This window comes from Cryptotermes secundus, unplaced genomic scaffold (genome assembly GCF_002891405.2).
Source record: "Cryptotermes secundus unplaced genomic scaffold, Csec_1.0 scaffold114, whole genome shotgun sequence".
Classification (NCBI taxonomy): Eukaryota; Metazoa; Arthropoda; class Insecta; order Blattodea; family Kalotermitidae; genus Cryptotermes; species Cryptotermes secundus.
In genome coordinates, this window is record NW_019729208.1 from 1,106,472 (window position 1) to 1,128,413 (window position 21,942).

Consider the following 21,942-nt stretch of genomic DNA (forward strand, 5'->3'; position numbering starts at 1 on the left):
GATTTGATGTTATGTCGGGACAGTACTCTGCTGATCCTGTTGAATATAGTCCCGACAAAGGGCAAGAAGGCGACAGTTCCTCTGCGGTCATCAGGTTGATTGCTGTTGGGATGGCGGTTGAGGGCCCTGTGGATCTGCCGGTCGCTATAGCCATTGCTCCTGAAGATGTCCTTCAGGAACTCCAACTCCGTACGCAGACTCTCTTGATCGCACAGAGCTCTGGCCCTATGTACCAGTGTGGACAGAGCTGCCTGTTTACTGGAAGGGTGATGATGGGACTTGGCGTTAAGATACAGGTTTGTGTGTGTGGGTTTGCGGTATACTGTATGGCCTAGAGAGCCGTCGGGTCTCTTGTAAATATCTATGTCTAGGAAGGGGAGGTGGCCTTCACTTTCGGTTTCCATGGTGAACTGAATGCATGGGTTGATACTGTTTAAGTGGTTCAGGAAACCCTTCAGGTTGTCAGGTCCGTGGGGCCAGATGACGAAGGTGTCGTCCACATATCGAAACCAGCAACGGGGCTTGAGTGGGGCCAAATCCAGCGCTCTCTCCTCGAAGTATTTCATGTAGAAGTTGGCGATGACTGGAGATAGTGGAGAGCCCATGGCTACACCGTCAGTCTGTTCGTAGAACTGGCCATTGAAGCTGAAGTAGGATGTGGTTAGGACATGGCGAAACAGTCTCAAAACATCTTCGGCGAAGTTTCCTTCTAGTAGATCCATAGTGTCCTTGATAGGCACTTTGGTGAAAAGCGATACCACATCGAAGCTAACCATCATATCACAAGGGTTCAACCGGAGGGATTTTATGGTGTGGACAAATTCGGCAGAGTTTCTCACGTGGTGTGGGGAGTCACAGGTGAAGGAGTTAAGTAGGGAAGCCAAATGTTTGGCCAATCGATAGGTGGGGGAGCCAATGGTGCTGATACTTGGTCTTAATGGTACGTCAGGTTTGTGTATTTTGGGCAACCCATAGAGTCTCGGTGTTCTGGAACACTGTGGTCGTAGTTGTTGGCAGATCTCTTCAGGGAACGGGGACTTCTTTCTTGCTTCTCCTAAAGAAGTCCTCGTTCCCTGAAGAGTTCTGCCAACAACTACGACCACTCCGATAGCAGTTCAGCAAATTTTCGCAGGAATACACTGCCTTCATTTTCAGGACACTTGCAGCCTTCTTGCTGGCTCCTTCCTTAGCTTACACCTCAACCCTCTAGTTGTGGTCAGCATGTTTCTCGGAAACGTCGGTGAACTTCTACCGGAATACATGATATTGTGACGTGGCGGCTGATAGCCGGAATAGTGGAGCCAGATTCAGATGTCCTTTGATAAGCAACGGCTAAGTTTCCGTTACATCAGATCACACGAACGTGTCCTTCCCAGGTAACAAAGTTGCGAACACTTAGAAACGAAACTGTTACTTTGGAATGAAGACATGGATTACCACGGCAACAGATATGCAGATTGCAACAGACAAATTGTTGTAGTGGCTGATCTCTATACGGTACACCTGAAATCATGAAAGGTGATGGATTTGCCAGAGCAATGAGTCATACTGAGTGGAGAGACAGGAGCTGAAGGCCCCCAGAGCCGTCACATGGTAAAATAAGGTGGGACTCGGGAACCAAGAATAGTTGTGCTGGGGAGGACCAGCCGCAGTCTAGCAGTCAGTCATACTGAGCAGATGAAGACCAGAAGTTAGAGACAAGTTCAAGATCCAGACAACAGTGAGGGATTCGTTCAGAAGGGGTTCAGTGTGTGGGCTGTTATAATTGATTGTAATTGTAATAGAGACGTCCAATAAATCCAATCTTCAAATGCAGAACCCACAATTATCAGTCACTTTACCCCTTATACGTAACAATTTTATGCTTCAGAATATAGTACTTTTCAACACAGAATCTGATTCTTTTCTGGCGAGTTACGAGCCCAATTTTTAGAGAACGTGAACTCTTTCTGTAGCAGTTTCTGTCTCTAGATGCTGAACAAGGGAACTGAGAGATTGTACTGGGCAGAGCTTTCGAGTGTGGGAGACGTCACGTGACAGCGAACACTTATCGCCCCACACCGCCTTCGTTGAAGAAGAACACTTCACAACTGTAAATATTTCATGTACTGATGACGTCACTGAACACTCCTCTCTATACACAGACACTGCAATCACTCCACATTAAGCAGAGAGGTGTATTCTACACCGAGAAGCACAGATGTCTATTGGTCGTCCAGGCCAGGATAAATTCAGTCTCCTATCGCCTGAATCAGGGAAGTCGTGGCTTCCAACCAACTGCTCTCGAGGCATATCCTCAATATATTTTGTTAGTGTCCTATGTTAAGTAGAGGCCTTGCGATAGAACGGTCTTCCTCTCCAAGGAGTCTTACAAATTGTCTATACCATTAATTTCGCTGTAAGATTTTTTTATTCTGAATTCGAACAAACTTAAAGGCCTAATCCAATGTTTGAAGAGGAAGAAAAAAACGATCATCAATTATACCGAAAATTTATAAATATTTTATTAAATACAATTCTAATATTGGTAAATAAAAAATAAAAATCATAAGACAATAACAAAGAAAAGTAAAGGTATGTTTGGCCCTGTGCTTAATTAATTAAGCATTATGCCATGAAGGCATATGGGGGAGTGGAGTGAAAGCTCCAGCATTCTAGACCTCGGCGCTAGATAGAGGTGAATGGTTAGCTTAATGTCAGTTCTGGTTAACCCCTAGGGAATTCCCCCCTGTGTCCACTGGGCGGGAGACTGGGCGGTACCCAGAGTCCGTATGGACGCTCTGAGGTCTGTTCATACTCTGAACTGATTCTTAAACTGAATCTTCTAGACAGCCTGTAGGACTCCTTGGACGGGAGATCAGCCTGTTGCAAGGCCGCTACCTACACACAGAACAACATAAACAGAATAAACACACACAATACGGACATCCTTGCCTTCAGTGGGATTCGAACCCACGATCCTAGTGTTCGAGAGAGCGAAGACTGTTCATGCCGTAAACTTCGCAGCCTCTGTGACCAGCACTGAAATAATTTCGCGTGAAAACTGGTTAGTCCCCATTCATCCCCCGAGATGAAGAGCCAACGGCTTGAGACGCTCTGTGACTGCTTATTATGCAATATATTCGCATATTTCGTGGCCGTCTCCATCCGCAACCTGAGGGCGCGCCATGCTGTGGTGACAAGAGACCCCAAGAGGATGGAATGGGAACGACAAGGCATGCATATAGATTGTGTGTGAGGAGGGGGGGCGGTCTTGAGAAAGTTGGAATCCCGAGCAAACGATGATAGAATAATATGAAGGTGGATCATAAGGAGGGGAAAAGGACCTAACAGGCTCTGCAATGCGTACTACATCGGGCTTTGGGAATAGCGGCCTTGAATCTTTGAGTTATTTTCTGCGTTACTACTGAACAGACTGATCTAGAAGTAACGCTCTAGACTCTAGAGGTTGTCGGTTAGAACCTTGGCAGGATTCTGACTATCACGTCAGATCACAGCGGCTGCGCGGTCTAAGTCGTGGACTGTCTTTGCTCTCTCGAACTCTGTGATTGTAGGTTTGAATACCACTGAGGGCATGAATATCTGAGGTATAAAAAAAATAAAAATTTAATCAGAATATTGATTGATTGTATAACCACGTTCGTTTGGTTGACGGAAATCTCACCTTGCCGTCTGTGTATGCGTTTAGTCTGTGTTTGTGTTCTTCTGTGTGTAGGCAGGGGACTTACGACGGGCTGATCCACCGTCCAAGGAGTTCTACCGTCTGTGTGAAAAAGATTATGAAAATGAAAAAGAGGTCAGGGCCCAATAAAGGGTTGTAGAGCCATTAAATGAATGAGCGAATGAACGAACTATTACGAATTCATGGTCTGCCTCGGTCCTCGTAAGCAAATGCCAGTATGGTATCTGCATAAGGCAGACTTAAAAATCAATTAAAATTCATCATTCGCCTATCATCCTATCATTGGACCCTATATAGTGTGTGACATTCAAAATGTTGCAAAATAACCCCCCTTCCCCAATCCTATTTAGTGATATTTATTTAGAAATCACTAAAGAAATTCTGATGTAACACGCACTGAGAAACAGAAAATATCGTCGTTGTATTAACTTCCGCTGTTTCCTTCCACATAGTACATTTGCAAATAGTACATGGAATTATATGAAGCTTCCAGGACGGTATTTAAAGACATATCCCACAAATAACACAAATAAATAGTCAATCATAATTTTTCTCCTGCGTATAGTATACTGCACGTAATATACATCAACATAAAAACATATTATCCGTAGTCACAGACTAGACACGATATACTGAAATAGAAACGTAATCCCTTTTTGGAATGTCATGTTCATGTAACATGTTAACCCTCGACAATTTGTGGTTATGGTGAACGAAATTGCGTAATGGAAAAGATAAATCACAAAATATTATACACGTATATATATTGTGTATATGCATATACAGCTATATATAGAGAGAGAAGGGAGGAAGGACGCAATGTATTTCAAATTCTATAAGCCTCTTAGAGGTATTAATCATACAGTTTCCATCGGCGGGAGTCGTTTTAAGGTAGTCGAAACCCATTCAGAAATTTCTGAATAAAATATGAGAGAGTTGCACTTACGTCCGTTGTACAGGTTGGTCCGAAATAAATGTAACCATATTGAATGATAGTAAAGAAGAGAAGAGGAAGAGGAAGAGAAGAGGAGAAAATGGTAAGAAAATTAGAAGAGAAGAAAGAGGATAATTCACGTTTTCATGTGGATGAATATTTAATGAAAGACTGGGTTATGACACCGTGCATTGTGGTTACAATCGTTTTTGGTGAACTCTGCAGTATCCACCTGCACAGCAGTGGATTTCTGCCCTGAATGTGGAGGCAATGCACTGCTCCGAACAAATAAGATCTGAGGCTAACATTTTTTAGGAACAATATACAGCTTAAGTTAATTATCGTAACCAGTATTATTTCGGAGACACAATTTCGGCCCGAGTTCTTATTTGCGTATAGCTTTTCTGTATTCATGTATGATATTGCTGCTATAAATTGTGAATATGTAGACATATTTTGCGTTACTACATCTCTCTCCATTCCGTTGGGAGGAAAATGTGACAAAAGTAAGTATGCCTAGAAGTGGTTTCTACTGACATTTCATTTTCACATAAAGGAACAACGGCTTAAGTGCGTTAATTATGATATCGAACATATTCAAGTGGAACATGCGATCACATTTGTGCAGTTCTACTGCACCTGTCCTATGTTATGGTGGTTCACCAATTCGAATTTGGTACATTTGCTCTTCTGAGTCAACTCTCTAATGGATTTGTGTGACTCTTTAGGTAACTCTAGGGTTAGGACCTTTATTTTTTCTTACTGACTGCCAACCTTTTGGATCTAATGTCCTAAAATCCCCAGTCTCACCATACTAGAAACAAAGTTTCTCTTTTACAAGATCGTCATATTTACAGTTATGTACATTTTAACATTGTCACATGGTAACTGAGACCAGAGACGAGGTTTGGATTGGTAAGTGGGTTTATCGGACAAATATACACGAAAATACAAATAGCTACGACAGTCTCACTGACTTACACACTCCAAAGATCACTGTAACTGTACCACGTATGAAGTCATCTCAGTGTTCAATAGCCGTTGCTTGTTAGCGGCTTCTAACAACTTAATTCCTCTTCCTCTATGTTCCTTAACTGTCCCCGGCCTCAGTTACCAACTTCTCAACTTTCAGAGCTACAACTATCAACTGACTCAGCACAAGTCAAAGTCGAAATCATGTTACGCACAATGGTCAGTCGGCCAGTCTGCCTTGGTGTCAAGACCCCATCTGGGGGCAACTGTCATACAGTTACGGGTTTGTTGATTTGAGGCGTCCTATCTGACGAGGGGGAAAGTCTGTCTTTTACAATTGCTGTTGGTCCTGCCAGCGGAGTTATTCTCAGGTTCGAGTCCAGAGGGACTCACAACCATATTTTACTCTCAGATTCAAGATTCCCTCCAACCTGGAGGGCCAGGTTCCCGTATTTTTAACTCGCAGGAAGAAGGTGGCCCAGTTATACTCCCAGGCACTGGATTTACTTTTAATCTTCTCTTACGACTCCCAGGGCTACGGTGGAAGTATTCGAATCCGCCTCCACACGGGCTCAACCACAAACGATCTACTAGTCTTCGTTATGTAACCCCATCACGGACCACACAGAAAACGTTTCTTCCATTATTGCGCATTCTGTCGTTGCAGGTGAAACAACGTGTCCACAGAGCTGTTCCCAATCAATGGCTGTTGTACTGTCGCCTATTTATACGGCTGTCACTTGGCAAGGGAACTGCATGTCACAGTATTGTATTTGTCGTTAACATATGCGTAAATTCTTACTTTCAAGTCCTCACGTCCTATCCAATCATCCGACTAGTCTCATTCGTAGAGAAACACTGCCTTATATAAGTGAACACTGCATTCACCTCTGTCTTTTCCAGTTAGTGTTTGCACAGATATATGTAGGTCTTGTCATCAGACGTTTAATGTTCTCTGCGCTCTCAACTGTCTTTAAAATAACTTACGTACAAACGAAAAACCTTCAGGGGAAATATAGGGAGAGAGTTAGATTGGTTTACTTATGGCACAGCGTGAGAGAGAGTAAACTGTGCCCGGGAAACCAATATGGTAGATGAAAAATATATCACTCACTCACTCACTCACTTACGGAGCTGAGCCCTTCTTGAGAAGCCGCCAATTGTGCAGCTACTCAAGAACTTCCCAGCATCTTATAGAACCCAAAGGATCATTACGGTGCTCATAAGAGCCCTCCACTTATCCCTATTCTGAGCCACATCAATCCAATCCACTCTATCCCGTTCTCTCTAAAAACTATTTTAATATTGCACACCCAATTACGTGTTTGTCTTCGTAGTGGTCTCTTTCCTTCTGGTTTTCCCACTAATAGCCTATATGCATTTCTCTTTTCTCCATGCATGCAACATGCCCTGCCCATCTCACTCTCCTTGATTTGATCATTATACGTAATTATACTTTCCGAAGAATGCAAGTTATGAGGCTCCTCATGATGCAATTTTCTTCAAACTCCCGTTAGTTAATTTCTCTACGGTCCAAATATTCTTCTCAACACTCTTTTCCCAACCACCTTCAATCTGTGTTCCTCTTTTAATGTCAGAGACCAAGTTTCAAACCCATACAGAACAATGAAAAATTATATAAATCCCATAAAATTGTTCAGACATTGTTACTAACAATGTGTTATGTGTCTTACGGCATTATCAACGTCTTACACTGTACGGCGTTGATAATGCCGTGAGATGATTCGTGAAAAATAACTGGAAAACGCGCGGGAAAAGTGACTGTGGTCCAACAGAAGTGACATTCCTGACTTTACCTGGTGAAACAGAAATACAATCAAACGCCCCAATAAGAATTCGTGGTTTGTTTTACGACATCGTATCTGACACTACATATCCTGAAACACTCGAGAAACAATCTTGGATTTCTCTGGAAGGGCTGAGAATAACCACGAAAGATCTCTATTAAGATAACGGTTGTCCTGGCCGAAATTCGAACGAAGAACCTCCCGAATGCGATTCTATAACGTTTCAGCTACGGCAGCCTCTTTAGTTAAGTATTTTGATGTGTTCTGATTCCTTCTATATAAGAAGCCTGAACAAAATTTGTTATAATTACAAAAAAAAAAAAATCAAACTGAAATATTAGGGTCCTAGTACACGTATAACCTGTAAATTACTGTATTTAAAATCTTTTTGCCACATTATCTGATGAGATCCTCTGATGATTACAGCACAAATAATTGTGATAGAATTAATTATTAATAATTTTACTTTTATCTATTTTGCCTGTGGTTCTGTATGGGTGTGAAACTTGGTCTCTGACATTAATGGAGGAACGTAGACAGAGGGTGTTTGAGAACAGGGTGTTGAGGAGAATATTTGGACCGAAGAGAGATAAAGTGACATGAGGTTGGAGAAAACTGCATAATGAGGGGCTTCATAACTTGTACTCTTCTCCAAGTATAATTAGAATGATCAAGTCAAAGAGGATGAGGTTGGCAGGGCATGTAGCATGAATGGGGAGAAGAGGAATGCACATATGATACTGGTGGGAAAGCCAGAAGGAAAGAGAACACAGGGAAGACCAAGGCGTAGATGGGTGAACAATATTAAAATGGATCTTAGAGAGATAGAATGGGATGGTATGGATTTGATTGATCTGGCTGAGAATAGGGACCAGTGGAGGGCTCTTGTGAACACGATAATGAACCTTCGGGTTCCATAAAATGCTGTGAAATTCTTGAGTAGCTGCAGAATTGGCGGCTCCTCAAGAAGGGCTCAGCTCCAGGAGTATCTTTTGGCACATTTACAAATCACAAGAAACCAGAATGATGTAATGACAATACAACATTTTCTTGGAAGTACTTGATTTCTGTTTCACTAGGCCTCCATGAAGCCATCACTTTGACAAGCGCCATATAGCCTTCGGGCCATAATAATTGCCCATCTCTGATATTGGATATCTACATGTCTATCAGTGCTCTGTTGTGTAATATATTTAAGTCATAAAATTTCGCTGTATCAGATACTATGTAATTTAATATAAATGGAATTTGCAGTAACTGATGGTAGATGGAAAACAGCAGCGGAGCCAGTGTTGTGGCCGGGCTGCTTCAGAACTACAAACGCAATGAGAGAGACATGACTGGCTGACATGATGAGAAAAGGGGTTGGGGGGGAGGGCGGTCTCCACAACAAGAACAACAGGACGGGAAGCGCTGGGCCAATCAATTTATTGATTCATTCTATAATATTACGGTCCATTTAATTAAGCGAAGTGACAAAGACGAGACAGATTTTTATTTAAGAATTTGAGGTCCTCACAGGAGTGGTTATGAAGACTTTTATCCTGTGGGATTCAAGGCAGTGTATTCAGTTCAAAGGAACCAACGTTTCAATACAGAATATCACCTCCATCTTCAGGGTCGAAGGGTAAGCCAAACAAGAAACCAGCGTGAAGAAGAGAGGAAGCAAAGTTCTACTTGCTACCTGCGGTATGTTCCTCCGAAAAGTCAGTTAGCTTTTAACGGACTACACGGCGTTATGTTCCAGAAGACAGAACTCTTACCTTTTAATGATTATAAGGTTTATCCAGTGAGGAGCTTCATAATTTGTATTCTTCGTCAAATATAGTTAGAATGAGTGAGTCAAGGAGAATATCATGACTAGAGCATGTAGCACGAAGAGGAAGAAACACGAATTCATCCAGGTTTTCATAGAAAACACTGAATGAAAGCGACAACTAGGAAGACGAAGACCTGGATGGAAGGATAACAGTACAATGGATCTTAAAGTAATAGGCTGTCGTGTCGTGGATTCAATTCGTCTGGCTCAAGATTTGGTCCAGTGGCGGGACCTTTTGAAGACGGAAATGTACCACCGGTTTCGTAAAATTAGGGGACTTTTTTGAGTAGCTTAGCGATTGGCAGCTTCAGAAGAATAACTTAGCTCGAACGGTTTATTTTCTTGGGTGGTTAGTTAGCGAGTTAGCTAGCTAGTTTGTTAAGACCAGTCTATAGCTTGTTTTTCATATTTCATTCGGAGAGGGAAAATTTTAAGGAATATTTCGCAATCCTCCAACAGGTCGCTACTTAATCTGAAGATGGTTACAGAATTCTACAGAATTATTTAATACGTAATTTTACTCATCTACAGTTTAAGTCGGTATTTTTTAACGTTTAATTTAAAAAAAAATATTAACTTATGTGAGTGCTCATTCTTAAGACTTTTCCAAATCTGATATCTCAGTGTCGAATCTCACTCTAAACATGGATGTTTGTTCGCGTTCTTCTTCTGTGTTTGTTTTGAGTTAAGTAGAGGCCTTGCGGTAGTCCGACCTCCCTGCAAGTAGTCCTAACGAGTCTCTGAACTGTTCTTAATTCCGAGCATCACTTCTGAATAGGAATAAGTCAGAGGACCTGATGAATAAACGTGAAGACCTGATATCCAAATTCTTTAAAAACCTATAAATTATATCACATTCTAAACTCTTTTCGTTGATATCTGTATGGAAAGAGAACAGGTTAATGTAGCCTAAATGTTTATCGCACCGTTAAATATCAGCAGAGAATGCTACATCTATACCTTATATTTCACTGGCAATTTGTCAGAGATGTTATTGTCTATAGTCCGGGTATCACAGTAAGGTCATGATGGTGTGTCTGTTATATGGCTTGAAAATAAAATGTAAGACAAATAAGTTTCCATCTTCACTGTGGTAGCATCTCTCCCCAATGTAAGGCTGTCCAATTCGTGAAGGTGATTCGATTGTAAATATTAGTTCTTTCCTCTACATAAATCATAAGAAGAATTACGTATTCGAGGCACCAAATCTTAACAGCAGGGAACCTTATAATATTCGTAAATTAACATTTTATTAAAATCCAGTATCTCCAGCACTTTGAATTCAGAGAGGACAGCTCTGATAATAGGAGATTTTTGAAGGGTCCCCCATGGAAGAGAACATCGGACGAATGATCACTGGTGTCTATGGTCTTCAGAAGAAGCTGTCCAAGGTTTGATGTCCCGAAGTCCGAAATTTAATGGCATTGTAAGTCTGGAAATTCGGAAGTAGAAATGCCAATAAGCAACGTTCAATTGTATAGATAATTAGTATTTTGTGACGAGACAGTTAATAAATAAGGGGGAGAAATTTCTGTCACAAACCAATATATTTGCAAAAATTTCAATGAAATTGACCTTCACTGTATTTCGTCTTTCCGTCCTATTCAAAAGGGGCCATATTACATTTTGCTTATTAATACAACGAAGAATGAAGCCCCGGAAATATTTTTATCAAAACATATTCCTGGAATACAACATACGAGTACAAGTAGAGCAAACTTAATTAAAATCTAATATCAGATGCCATGATACCTTTTTTTCCCCTTGGCACTACAGCCCCAGTGGGCCTAGGCCTACCTCCATGAACTCCGTTCACTTCGGTTTTTCTAGATCTTACACATTCTGTAGGACTCCTTGGGCGAGTGATCAGCTTGTCGCAAGGCCTCTACCTTTACAGAAACACAGAAAAACGCACACACACAAACTTAACATCCATGCCCTGAGTGGGATTCGAACCCACGATCCCGGTTTCCAAGCGAGCGAAGACAGTACATGCGCCCTGATACCTTGGGACACAGTAAATAGTGCTCAAATTAGCTATCCTATTATTTTCACACTACTTTCTTGAAGTACGCTTATGGCATCTCCTTCCTTCCTGTGTGTCCGCTGCTACGCAACGGGGTATCTCTTCCACGAGAGGAGGGATCGAGCTTTCAGCGCAGGCGCTCTGAGCAGAACAGCGGACCCCCTATTCCTCCTCTCTCACAGACGGAGTTTGAATATTGTCTCTTTTGAACATCTAACTAATACATCGGGGCGGACCGAAGAGAGAACAAAGTCAAATCACATTACAACCGACGAACATTCGGCCACACAATCTTGGTGTAAAGCTCCTTCTGGGGTCCAAGATCGGACTTTTGTTATATATTATTATTATATTATTATTTATTATACTGCAATTGGGTTTTAGCCCGGTGGCAGTAGTACACAATAGGACACAACAGACAAGTAACACACATTACACTAAGTGACAACACGTTCAAACAAAACACAATATACAAAACACAACAATAAGGACATCCTACCACAGTGAATACAAACCAAATACGATTAACAACTACAACAATTACAGAGAAATACAAACAACTGCAACAAATAAACAACAATTACAATTATTATGAGACAGTTCCAATTTTGTCGATGTGGGGCGCCCTCTCTGACGAGACCAAATGAGTGTGACCAGAGTAGCAGACCGAAGAGAAAACACTGATTGTAACATCCAAAAGACAGAGGAGACGCCCATTATTAGGAAACAACAGTAAACACGTTACTGTTATTGCTAGGCAACGGTTTTTATATTATTGTGTATAGGTAGGCACGTCCAAATATTTTTCAGCCCACCTTCCATGTTTTGAAGAAAAAGAATCATGAGATCATTTTGCTCTGTGACTGTGTACGTATCCCCCCTATTGTTGCTAAACAACAGCTCAGTGAACATGTTCCCACAGCAACAAATACACACGCAACAGTAGAAGAATTGTTGGACACGCGGGCGGAAAATCGGGTGGGATTAAAATTAACAGGGGAATCCGAAGTACTCTATCCCAGTGCCACTTCGTCCACCACAAAGCCCACATGATCCAACCTGAGATCAAGCCCGGTCCGCGGCGCTGAGAAGCTCTTACATCGAAAAACAGCGTCTCTTCTGGCTGAGGACTCCCAAGGGAGCCTTACCACTCGCAGGTCGTTGCATTGCGCAGACTCGTGGTTTTATAAACAATACAGAGACGGAGCTGATGTAGACAAACGAGTGTTTTATTTGTATATCTTATTCTTCTTCTTCTTCATTCCCATGAATTCTGTTCTCCTCCTCCATTTTCTCGTTTTCTTCTTATCTGTCTGTTTCTACTCTGCTTTTATTTGTTTGATTTTATGCTTTTATTTTCCTTCAATTTTATTTACAATTCTTCTTGTTTCCTTTATATAATTTTTCTTCTTCTCTTCCACATTCATCTACTTCCCTCCACCTTCTCCTCCTTATTTTCCATCTTACTCTTTTCCTTCTTACACACCTTCATTTCTCTCTTCACCTCCTGGCCTCCTTCTTTGCCTCATTCTCTTCCAGGTCCTTAGTTTCTCTTTCTTTTCCGTTTCCTCTCCATCTGATTTTCCATTTCCTTCCTCGAAATCCTTTAGCGTTGCGCGACTTCATTTCATTCAGGTCTGAAGGGGTACAGCGAGCCACGCCATGTTGGATTTGAGGTTGTCAAGGCAGTTGCTATGTAGGGTACAATCCGGCAGCTGGCCTCTTACTGGTTGCTCGCTTGGCTTACTCTTAGAAGTTAGTGTAGTGCAGTGCAGGATTGAGCGAGTTTATTGGTGAGTGAGTCAGTATATATTTTTTTTTATTGCTAGTGGGGTGGGACTAAGTCCCTTGTACTGCGGCGTCCACTACAGATCCAACTTGACCAGACCCGGGATCGAACCCGGGCCGCCGCGGTGGGAAGCCAGCGACTAACCGCTTGAGCTATGGCGTGGCCCAAGTGAGTCAGTTAGTTAGAAGACTACTGCAGTTCAGTCCTCCTGAGCTGTTACCGCTAGAAGCTGGTAACTGAACCAAGGGAACAGTTCGAGAACCCAGAATAAGGGGAACGTCCGCCGTTGGAAGCCGTTACCAGTCAATGACTGGTGAAGACACAGCAGACTGAGAGGACTTATGTGTGTGCTGTAGTGAATTTCAGAGTGTGAATTATCAATAGCGTTACAGTTACTTGTAATTACGAACTGTAAATGGTCAATAAATCCAATTACTAATCCAAGTTCCACCTATTGTCATTCATGCAATATGAAATAAAGAAAATGATGGTGTAATCTGTCATATATCATTTAATGTAATATAAATTATACGAATTCAGTAAATTATTATATTATGCCTGCTTACAGCATGGAATGGCTGTGAAACATGGTCTCTGGTATTGAATCATAGGGTATTTGGACCAAAACGAGATGAAATAATATGAAGCCAGAGAAAACTGTATAATGAGGAGGTTCATAACTTGTACTCTTCACCAAGTATGATTAGAATAGTCAAGTCAAGGAGTATCAGATGGAAATGGCATGTAGCAGGCATTGGGAGAAGCTGAATCAATATAGGGTTTTAGTGGTAAAGCCAAAAGGAAAGATACCGTTAGCAAGACCTAGACATTGGTTGGAGGATAATATTAGCAAGTATTTTAAAGAGATAGGGTGGAGTGGTTTGGATTAACTCGGGATAGACACCAATGGATGACTCTTGTGAACAACATAATAAAACCTTGGGTTCCACAAAATGTTGGGAAATTCTTGAGAAGCTGCGCAACTGGCGGCTTCTCAAGAAGGGATCAGCTCCATGGACTTAAGTAGTTCTTTTGTCTGCTTAAGACTATGCATAAAACTTTCAGGTTTGTCTTAGCAATGAATAAACATTTCGTCTCGCTGATGTAGGAATGAAATTTTGAGACATAATTTAGATGAACTTCAGACTTCAGACGGTCAATATTAAATGTCACTTAATGAGAGTAAAAATGCCAAGAAACCGCACATTATAATGTAACCCTATATAAGCAACATTATACTCTCCGTTGAGTGGTTTCGTAATTCAGAAACCGGATACTCTTAAAAAAAAGTTGTTCTAGGAAACTGGAGGAAAAGTATAATTAGCTTAGCTGTATAAATAATTCGTTATAACATAAAAAGACTCTATGGTTAGTTAAAAATTGTCCAAATATAATACTGTGACATGTAGACCCACTGCCACGTAACAGCCGTGTAAACAGGCGACAGTACAACAGCCATTGTTAGGGAACAGCTCTGTGGACAGGTTGTTTCCCCGGCGACGAGAGAATGCGCAATAATGGAAGAAATGTTTTCTGTGCCCTCCGTTCCGGGGCTGTAAAACAATGACCAGTAATCTTGAGAGACATAAATACGAGGACCTGACCCTCCAGTTTGGGTGAGTCTCGAACCTGAGACAGTAAAATATGGTCGTGACTCCCGCAGGATTCGGACCCATGATTGACAGCACTGGCGAGGACCAGCAGAAATTGTAAATGATAGAACCGTTTTCTCGTCAAAGAGGGCGCCCCATATTAAATAAGTAATAAAATTCTGGTCTTGGGCCCCAGATATGTGCTTAACAGCAAGACAGATTGGTCAACAGACCGTTGGTCGTTATATAATTTATTTGGACTTGAGCCAAGTCAGTTGAGAGCTGTAGTTGTGAGAAGTGAGGAGCTCGTAGCTGAGGACAGGGAAAGATCCGGAACCCAGAGGAAGGGGAGCGTCCGCCGTTAGAAGCCGCTACCAAGTAACGGCTAGTGAAGACTCAGAAGACTATTGCAGTGCTTTTGGAGTGTGTAACTTAGTGAGACTGTCGTAGGTATTTGTAGTTACGTTCTCTAAGTGTTCAATAGATCCGTTTGACAATCCAAGACCCTTCTACGTATAGTCACACTCTATCACGTGACAACACGTTTAAAGATATCATTGTTTAATACTCCTTTCGGGTTAAAAACTTCCCATTTACGTATTTCATTTCCAATTACGTCAGATGTGAAACTGATGAACGTGCGTACGCAATCATCCATCTGGCTGTTGTACAACGGACTCTTGACCGAACCCTGTTCCCTTAACTTCCTCTTTATTTGTTATTTAATGACGTTATCAACAGACAGGCAAAACTCTCCCTTTGCTTAACTAATGAAGTACTACACCACGAAGGTGTACGGGGGAGTGGATGTACACGTATAGATCCAAGCATTTTTGACCTCGGCACTAGTTGGAGGAGAGTGGTCAGCTTCGCGCCTAAGCTGTTTTAACCTCGAGAAAATAGCCCCGGGTACTCACTGGATAGAAAACCTGAATAGGCCCCATAAACTGTCAGGACGACGGGGAGAGGAGAAAATTCTTGACCCTATCGGGACTCGAAATCCTGTCTCACAGATAGGCTATATTACGTCGAAATAGAGGCTGACTTATGAACTGGAAAGGATATAAAAGGAAACGGTCTGACTCATTCCGGACACTATCTCTGCATTTCCCTGGAAGTAGTGAAGATAACCAAAAAAGTTCTTTAGTCGTGATAGTGGGTGTAGATTCCGAGATTCGAACTGAGTACTGCCGAATACGAGCCTACAGCAAACCCTATCTCAACTGCTCCAACTGACATACTACTTACTGCTTCGTATTCCACCAAACATTTGCAACTAGCGGGCTGACGCAGCGGTAACTTTCTAGACTCGCACTACATCCACTCCCCCATACGCCTTCATGAAGTAGTGCTTAATTAGTTCAGCACGGGGATAACTTTATCTTTTTATGTCAGGTTCGTTGCTTTTTGGACTGTCATAAAACCATTTTAGTTTTGCAGATTTTTTAGAGTGCGGAGGGCAGGAAAGGAAAGGAAAGGAACATTCTCTAACTCATAACATTTAGAGTGGGATAATACTATTTTACGTGTGCCACTTTTCCGTTTCTCCGAGACTTGAACTGTTGGCATTTTAGTGACCCACGGGTTAATTAAAAGGACTCCACAGGCCGAGGCACAATAAATAATAAAAATACGCTAACCACAGGCAGATTGTTTAGTTCTTCTCCAAATAGAAACACAATAGTACACGCTCTATACTATATGTTCATAATTTAACTCAATTAATTTCAAAACGATTAGTTACTTACGTGTAAGATTAGCAGACTTACGGTCAGTTACAGTAAACAAAAATACAAAAATAAATAAATACGCCAAGACAATAATTATCTTTAAAGCAATAACGACGACGACGACGATGATGATGATGATGATGATGATGATGATATCAGTAATAAAATCACTAACCTGCAGTTTGAATTATCTATTATATAATTAATTACTTTTCTGTGTTTGAACTCCAAGAATACTGAAATAAAGTTACTAATATCTAAATAGAAAATCATCAGTAGATGTGATATTTTCACGTGTATGAGTGACTATAGAACGGGGTTTGGATTGGTGATTGGATCTTATGAACACTTACAGATCGTAATGACAAGTAACTAAAAAGCTACCGCTAATTCACATACTCAGCAGTTCATTGCTTCAAGTATTAAGTCTTCTCAGTATGCTGTGTTTTCAACAGTCGTTGTCTAGTATCGGCTTCCAACGGCGTAGACCACTCAACTTCCATGTTCACGTTCTTACTGGTCGGCGACTGTCTCACAATTAACTATACAAAAAGTCAAAGTCACATTGAGACTGACGGTCAGTCAGTTAGTCAGTCAGTCAGTCAGTCAGTCAGTCAGTCAGTCAGTCAGTCAGTCAGTCAGTCTTGGTGTCGAGGCCCAGATTTTATTACTGTTTGACAGCTACGATCTTGTTTGTGTGGGGCGCCCTCTCTGATGAGAGGATGGGTCTGTGTTTTGTATATGCTGCTGGGCCTTGTCAGCGCAGTATTTCTCTCGTCCGAGTCCCTTGGGACTCGCGACCATATTTTACTCTATCAGATTTAAGACTTCTCTTTTCTTCTCCTCCTACGACTCGCAGGGTCACGGTGGAGTGAAGTGGTAATAATTCTAATTAATATTTGAGAGGTACCCAATTCGAATATCATTCTGGTCATCGTTAAGCGAGGATTTTCTTGGTTTTCCTCACTCGCTCAGGAAAATATTGAGATAATAACTCAATTGCGTCATGAATTTACCTGTTCACGGTTCACGATTCTCCATTATTTACTTTTTGACGCTATAAAGTGTAAGACACTAATAAGGTCGTTAAATAAGCAATATATATAAATTATTATATAGCAACAACTGAAAGAGAACCGACATTTTACATCTTTGTAATTTGCGCTAAGATGGCTGCTTCTGCAGAACTGCGTATTCATTCTCAATTCAATAAAATTAGAGGAAATTTAAACAAGATATATATTACTATAATAAAATTTATTTAATTTAAAATCAAACTTATTATGATCCTTACATTCAATTCACATCCGAAAACTTGTACAAAATGTTAATTCAAAGTCCAGTAGATTCTCCGGGTGTGTTCACATCCATTCATGTGTTTTTCTTTATGGATTTACTGTTTTCTGAGGGAAATATAATCACAGAGGTTTGTTAATAATCGCTACGTATTTCTAGCCCACAGATCGTGACGTTCATCATGAACTATTCACGTTCTTCATAATACTGAAACCTGAAGTTCAGGACATTCAAATGCAAAAACAAATGTTTCGTCCAGATCCATGGACATTGCGTGTACTGGGCATCACACGTCATGAGACAAACTTACATTTAAAATTTCCTTAGTCATCATTTTCCATTATTTCTATTTTTATTTTTATTTTTAAGGATTGCATCTTGTTGCGTATATACAATGAACATATGTAATTTTTACCGTCAACGCAACAATACTTTATTGTTTATTAATTTTTTATATAGCAATCATTACATGTTTCGACCTCAAACAAGTCAATCTTGCAGCACCTGAAAATGACCCGCTTGAGGTCGAAACATTTAGTGCGTGCCATACAAATAAAAATATAAAGTATTGTTGTGTTGACGGTAAAATATTATGTACGTTCATCGTAATTTTCAAGTTTATAAATATTTATTAACCTTCGGAATAGCGGCCTCCATAGTCTACGGGTAACGTTCCCACCTCATGACTCAAGTTACGCGGGTTCAAACCCGGCGGAGGTCGTGGAATTTTTAAGGGCGGAAAAATTCAGGGAACAAGTCCTCCGGGAGGGACTTTAAGCCGTGGGTCCCGTGTCGTAGCTTTACGGCATGTAAAAGAACCTCATGTCTCAAGGAGGCCTCTGAGCCAAATTATAAGGACATTTCCCGCCCAACAATAGTCTCTAATGCCTCTGGTAGATGGGGGAAGCATCTAGATACTGCTGAGCCAGTAGAGGCCGAACTCGCTGGCTGAGTCGGGACTGATGGAACGCACCAGTACCGGTAGGGTATAGAGACTGGTAGAATATCACAGGGAGACGTACAATAGACCACTGGTCGTGGTGCATGAGGATCCCACCCCCTCCAATAATAATAATAATAATAATAATAATAATAATAATAATAATAATATCCTTCTGAATAGTAAGCTTTATCTAAACATTACTTAAATCTTAATTCTTAAGTTACAGAAAGCAAATTACTGTGCCACTACATGCATTAACTGGATAACGCTACGTCAATAAATAATCTATATTTATTTTGAGAATCAAACGAAACGTATAAATATAAGCTGCGGGTAAAACAAAAGGTTTCTAACATTAAAGAAGGTGACAAATATAGCAAGAGCTACGCTTTGAAACTGTCACTCGCAGCCTTCGTAACATGATGCAACTTTTTTTTTTTAATTTACACAAATATTGACACACCTCTCCCATTTTTTGACACAAATACATTTAAAGATTTGCATTCCTATTTATGTTATTTTTCACGATTAAATAATCGCTGTGATTTTATCCTTTTGGCTGGAGCCTATGGAGAAGATAAACACGCATAAAACATTAAATATGATTTTATTCGTTAAATTCTGAGCGATTTATATATTTGCTTGCTTATTTCGTATTCCTCACGGGATAGAATATGTTAGTATAAGGTTCCTCGCGTTGATATTCCATTCTGTGTATTGGCGCTCCGTGTCGAACTGTGATTATCTCTTTTTAAAGCTCCTTCATGTGTGTCTTCTAGTTTCCATCAAAAGGGGGAAAAGTAGTAACTGCTGTAAGGGGGCGCAGCACCCTCTGACAATGTGAAACAAATTGTTTTCCTTAACGAGGGTTAAGCACTACGCGATGAAGGCGTATGGGGGGGTGGATGTATAGATACACATTTTCATGACCTTGGCAGTACCTGGAGGTGAGTAGTCAAATTCACGCCCCGGCCGCTTTACCCACAGGGATAGAATCCCCGGTACCCACCGGATAGGAAGTTGGGTGGACCCCAGACATGGAGAAGAGAAAATTCTTGACCCTACTGGGACTAGAACTCCGGTCTCTCGGTCGTCCAGCCAACAGCCAGTCGCTATACCGACTACGCTATCCCGGATCCTACCAGACTAGCGTAGTAACAACGTATAAGCTGGCGTCTAATAAGTTTTCTTATGTGAAAACTGGGGAATTTGTGGTTTCATAAAGGCCCATGCTCCCCGACCGAAAGTATATTTGAAAATCAAAATTCTAAAATGGAAATTATTTACGGTGTTCTTATTTGATATTTAATAAGGCCGACAAATGTTGAAACCTAAACTTTTTTTTAAATTTAGACTAATAACTCTAGATGGTGCTTAGGTATGAGACGATTAAATTGGCAGGGAAATTAGTATTTCACTTGAATTTGACATTAAAAATTTACTTATAATGGCACTATGCGCCATATGAAATCCCTGACGCAACCCGCAGGGGGGAGTTCGACTCCCGTTTGAGAACAGTTGTTTAAAGCGTTAAACAGTTAGTTTCAAGTATTCAGTATTCGTAACAACCAAACATCAGCTTTCTCGTATATTATACGAACAGTGGACCTTAGAAAATGCTTTACTATTCAGAATTACTGGGTAGTTAGACTTTGCCCATCGTCCGATATTCTAAAATTTGGGAATGTAACGTTTCGGAAACTGGGTCTTTTTCCGTTTTCAGGTTAGATGGGAGACATTCACTCTGTTGGGTCCAGGTCCAGTGATTGAGTTTAGCTCTTTCTAATGGACCCAAAAGAGAGGGTATATCCCTCCTCACCTGAGGATGGAAACATATCCGCTTTCCGAAACGTTGTGATCTCTAGTTTTTAGAATACCGACCGATGGACAAAGTCCAAAATTCATAGCAATCCTGAGTGTTATACAGCATCGTCAGGACCCTTCTGGGGCTTCGTTCCTCATTGTTTTCCACTTCTCTGGCCTCTAACGAACATCTACTTTCGTGCCAGTTGCCAGGGGCGACCGTCATATTCGTAGAAGCAGAATTTTTACTGCGTGTTCGGGATGGCCCGAGTTCAGATCTTGGTTTAAAAATCGGCTATCTTGACTGACACCTCTCGAGTTTCCTCAGTCCCTCCGGATCTACTGCCTTTAAAGAATATAAACAGAGATATTTCATATTCAGCGGTCTAATATTAACACTGGTTCCAATTACTTCATCAGATTTATGGTTACAATTTGTCCGTATAAAAATCCACTGTCTGTATAATAAAATAAGCTTTGATCACTTTTACATGACATTACGTTAAGTGTATGATGCACATAGTTCTAAGCACCTTGATGAATAAAAATATCGCTTACTAAATCACCATATGTTTCCCGTAAGGCAACAAATTCAAAGTTATCCCTATTTTTAATTAATTAAGCACTAAGCCACGAAGATAAATGGAGGAGAGGCCGTATAGCTCCACAATTATTGACCTCGGCACTAGATTGAGGTGAGTGGTCAGTTTCACGCCCCGGCCGCTTTGCCCCTCCTATTATAATTACAAGCTAATTTTGAATTAACGTGTGTTACGTTACGCTGACCGTGCTACAATGAGACCCTCACAGCGTACTAATGTATATATTACCGGTCAATACAATGATACATGCAACACTTACCGGACCAAGATTTTCAAACCCATTCCTGCTGGCCACACGGTGGGCCACCTCGTTGCCCGGTTCTCCGTGAAGTCTTACAAGAAACGAATTGGTGAACACCTCTCCAGACACCTTCTGAGTAGTGGAGAACACAGCCAGCACAAGGCAACAGCATAGGATGAAAGTCCTCCACGTTGACGTAGAAGTCTTCCCAGAGAGGAGGTCCCATGTCACCACCATGGCTTGTTACAGACAGAAACCTAGTTCGTCGCTGCTACCGGTGGCAGCGGACCCCACTCCGAAACGACGACTGCCACTCGATATTAACCCCCCCACTCCACCCCTATACAAAACATTATAGCACGCCCGTGACGTCAGGCTACCACGTCACATGGAATCGATTTTCAAGATGCGGGTAGTGGTGGTGGAAAGTCCAATATGGCGTCGCGTTTGTGTAGTTTGTCAATTCTCCGCAAGGCGAGGCTACTTCAAGAGTGTAATTTCTGTGCCAAAATGCGCATGCCTGGGTAAACATTGCGCTGCAACATGGATCTAGTCGATGAGCCTTCTCTCTGAAAGATTTTTATCGTTTGATTTTCTAAACAGATATCCCTGTCGCTTGAGTAATAGTATCGAACTGTTCTACAACAATATCAAGGTTATGGTCGACAACAAAATGGGAGAAAGTAAACAACACGAGAGCATGCG

At 41.3% G+C, this 21,942-nt stretch overlaps 1 protein-coding gene across 1 annotated transcript in view; it reads right to left on the minus strand.

Moving 5' to 3' along the window:
- The window catches only part of LOC111865371 (neuroendocrine convertase 2), a 209,500-nt gene extending 187,964 nt beyond the window's left edge, over positions 1-21,536 (minus strand). The window contains exon 1 of the mRNA XM_023853339.2: positions 21,256-21,536. Coding sequence (XP_023709107.1) covers positions 21,256-21,474 — 219 coding nt within the window. The 5' untranslated portion in view covers positions 21,475-21,536. The remainder of the gene's footprint in view (positions 1-21,255) is intronic.
- Between the last annotated feature and the right edge of the window lie 406 nt (positions 21,537-21,942).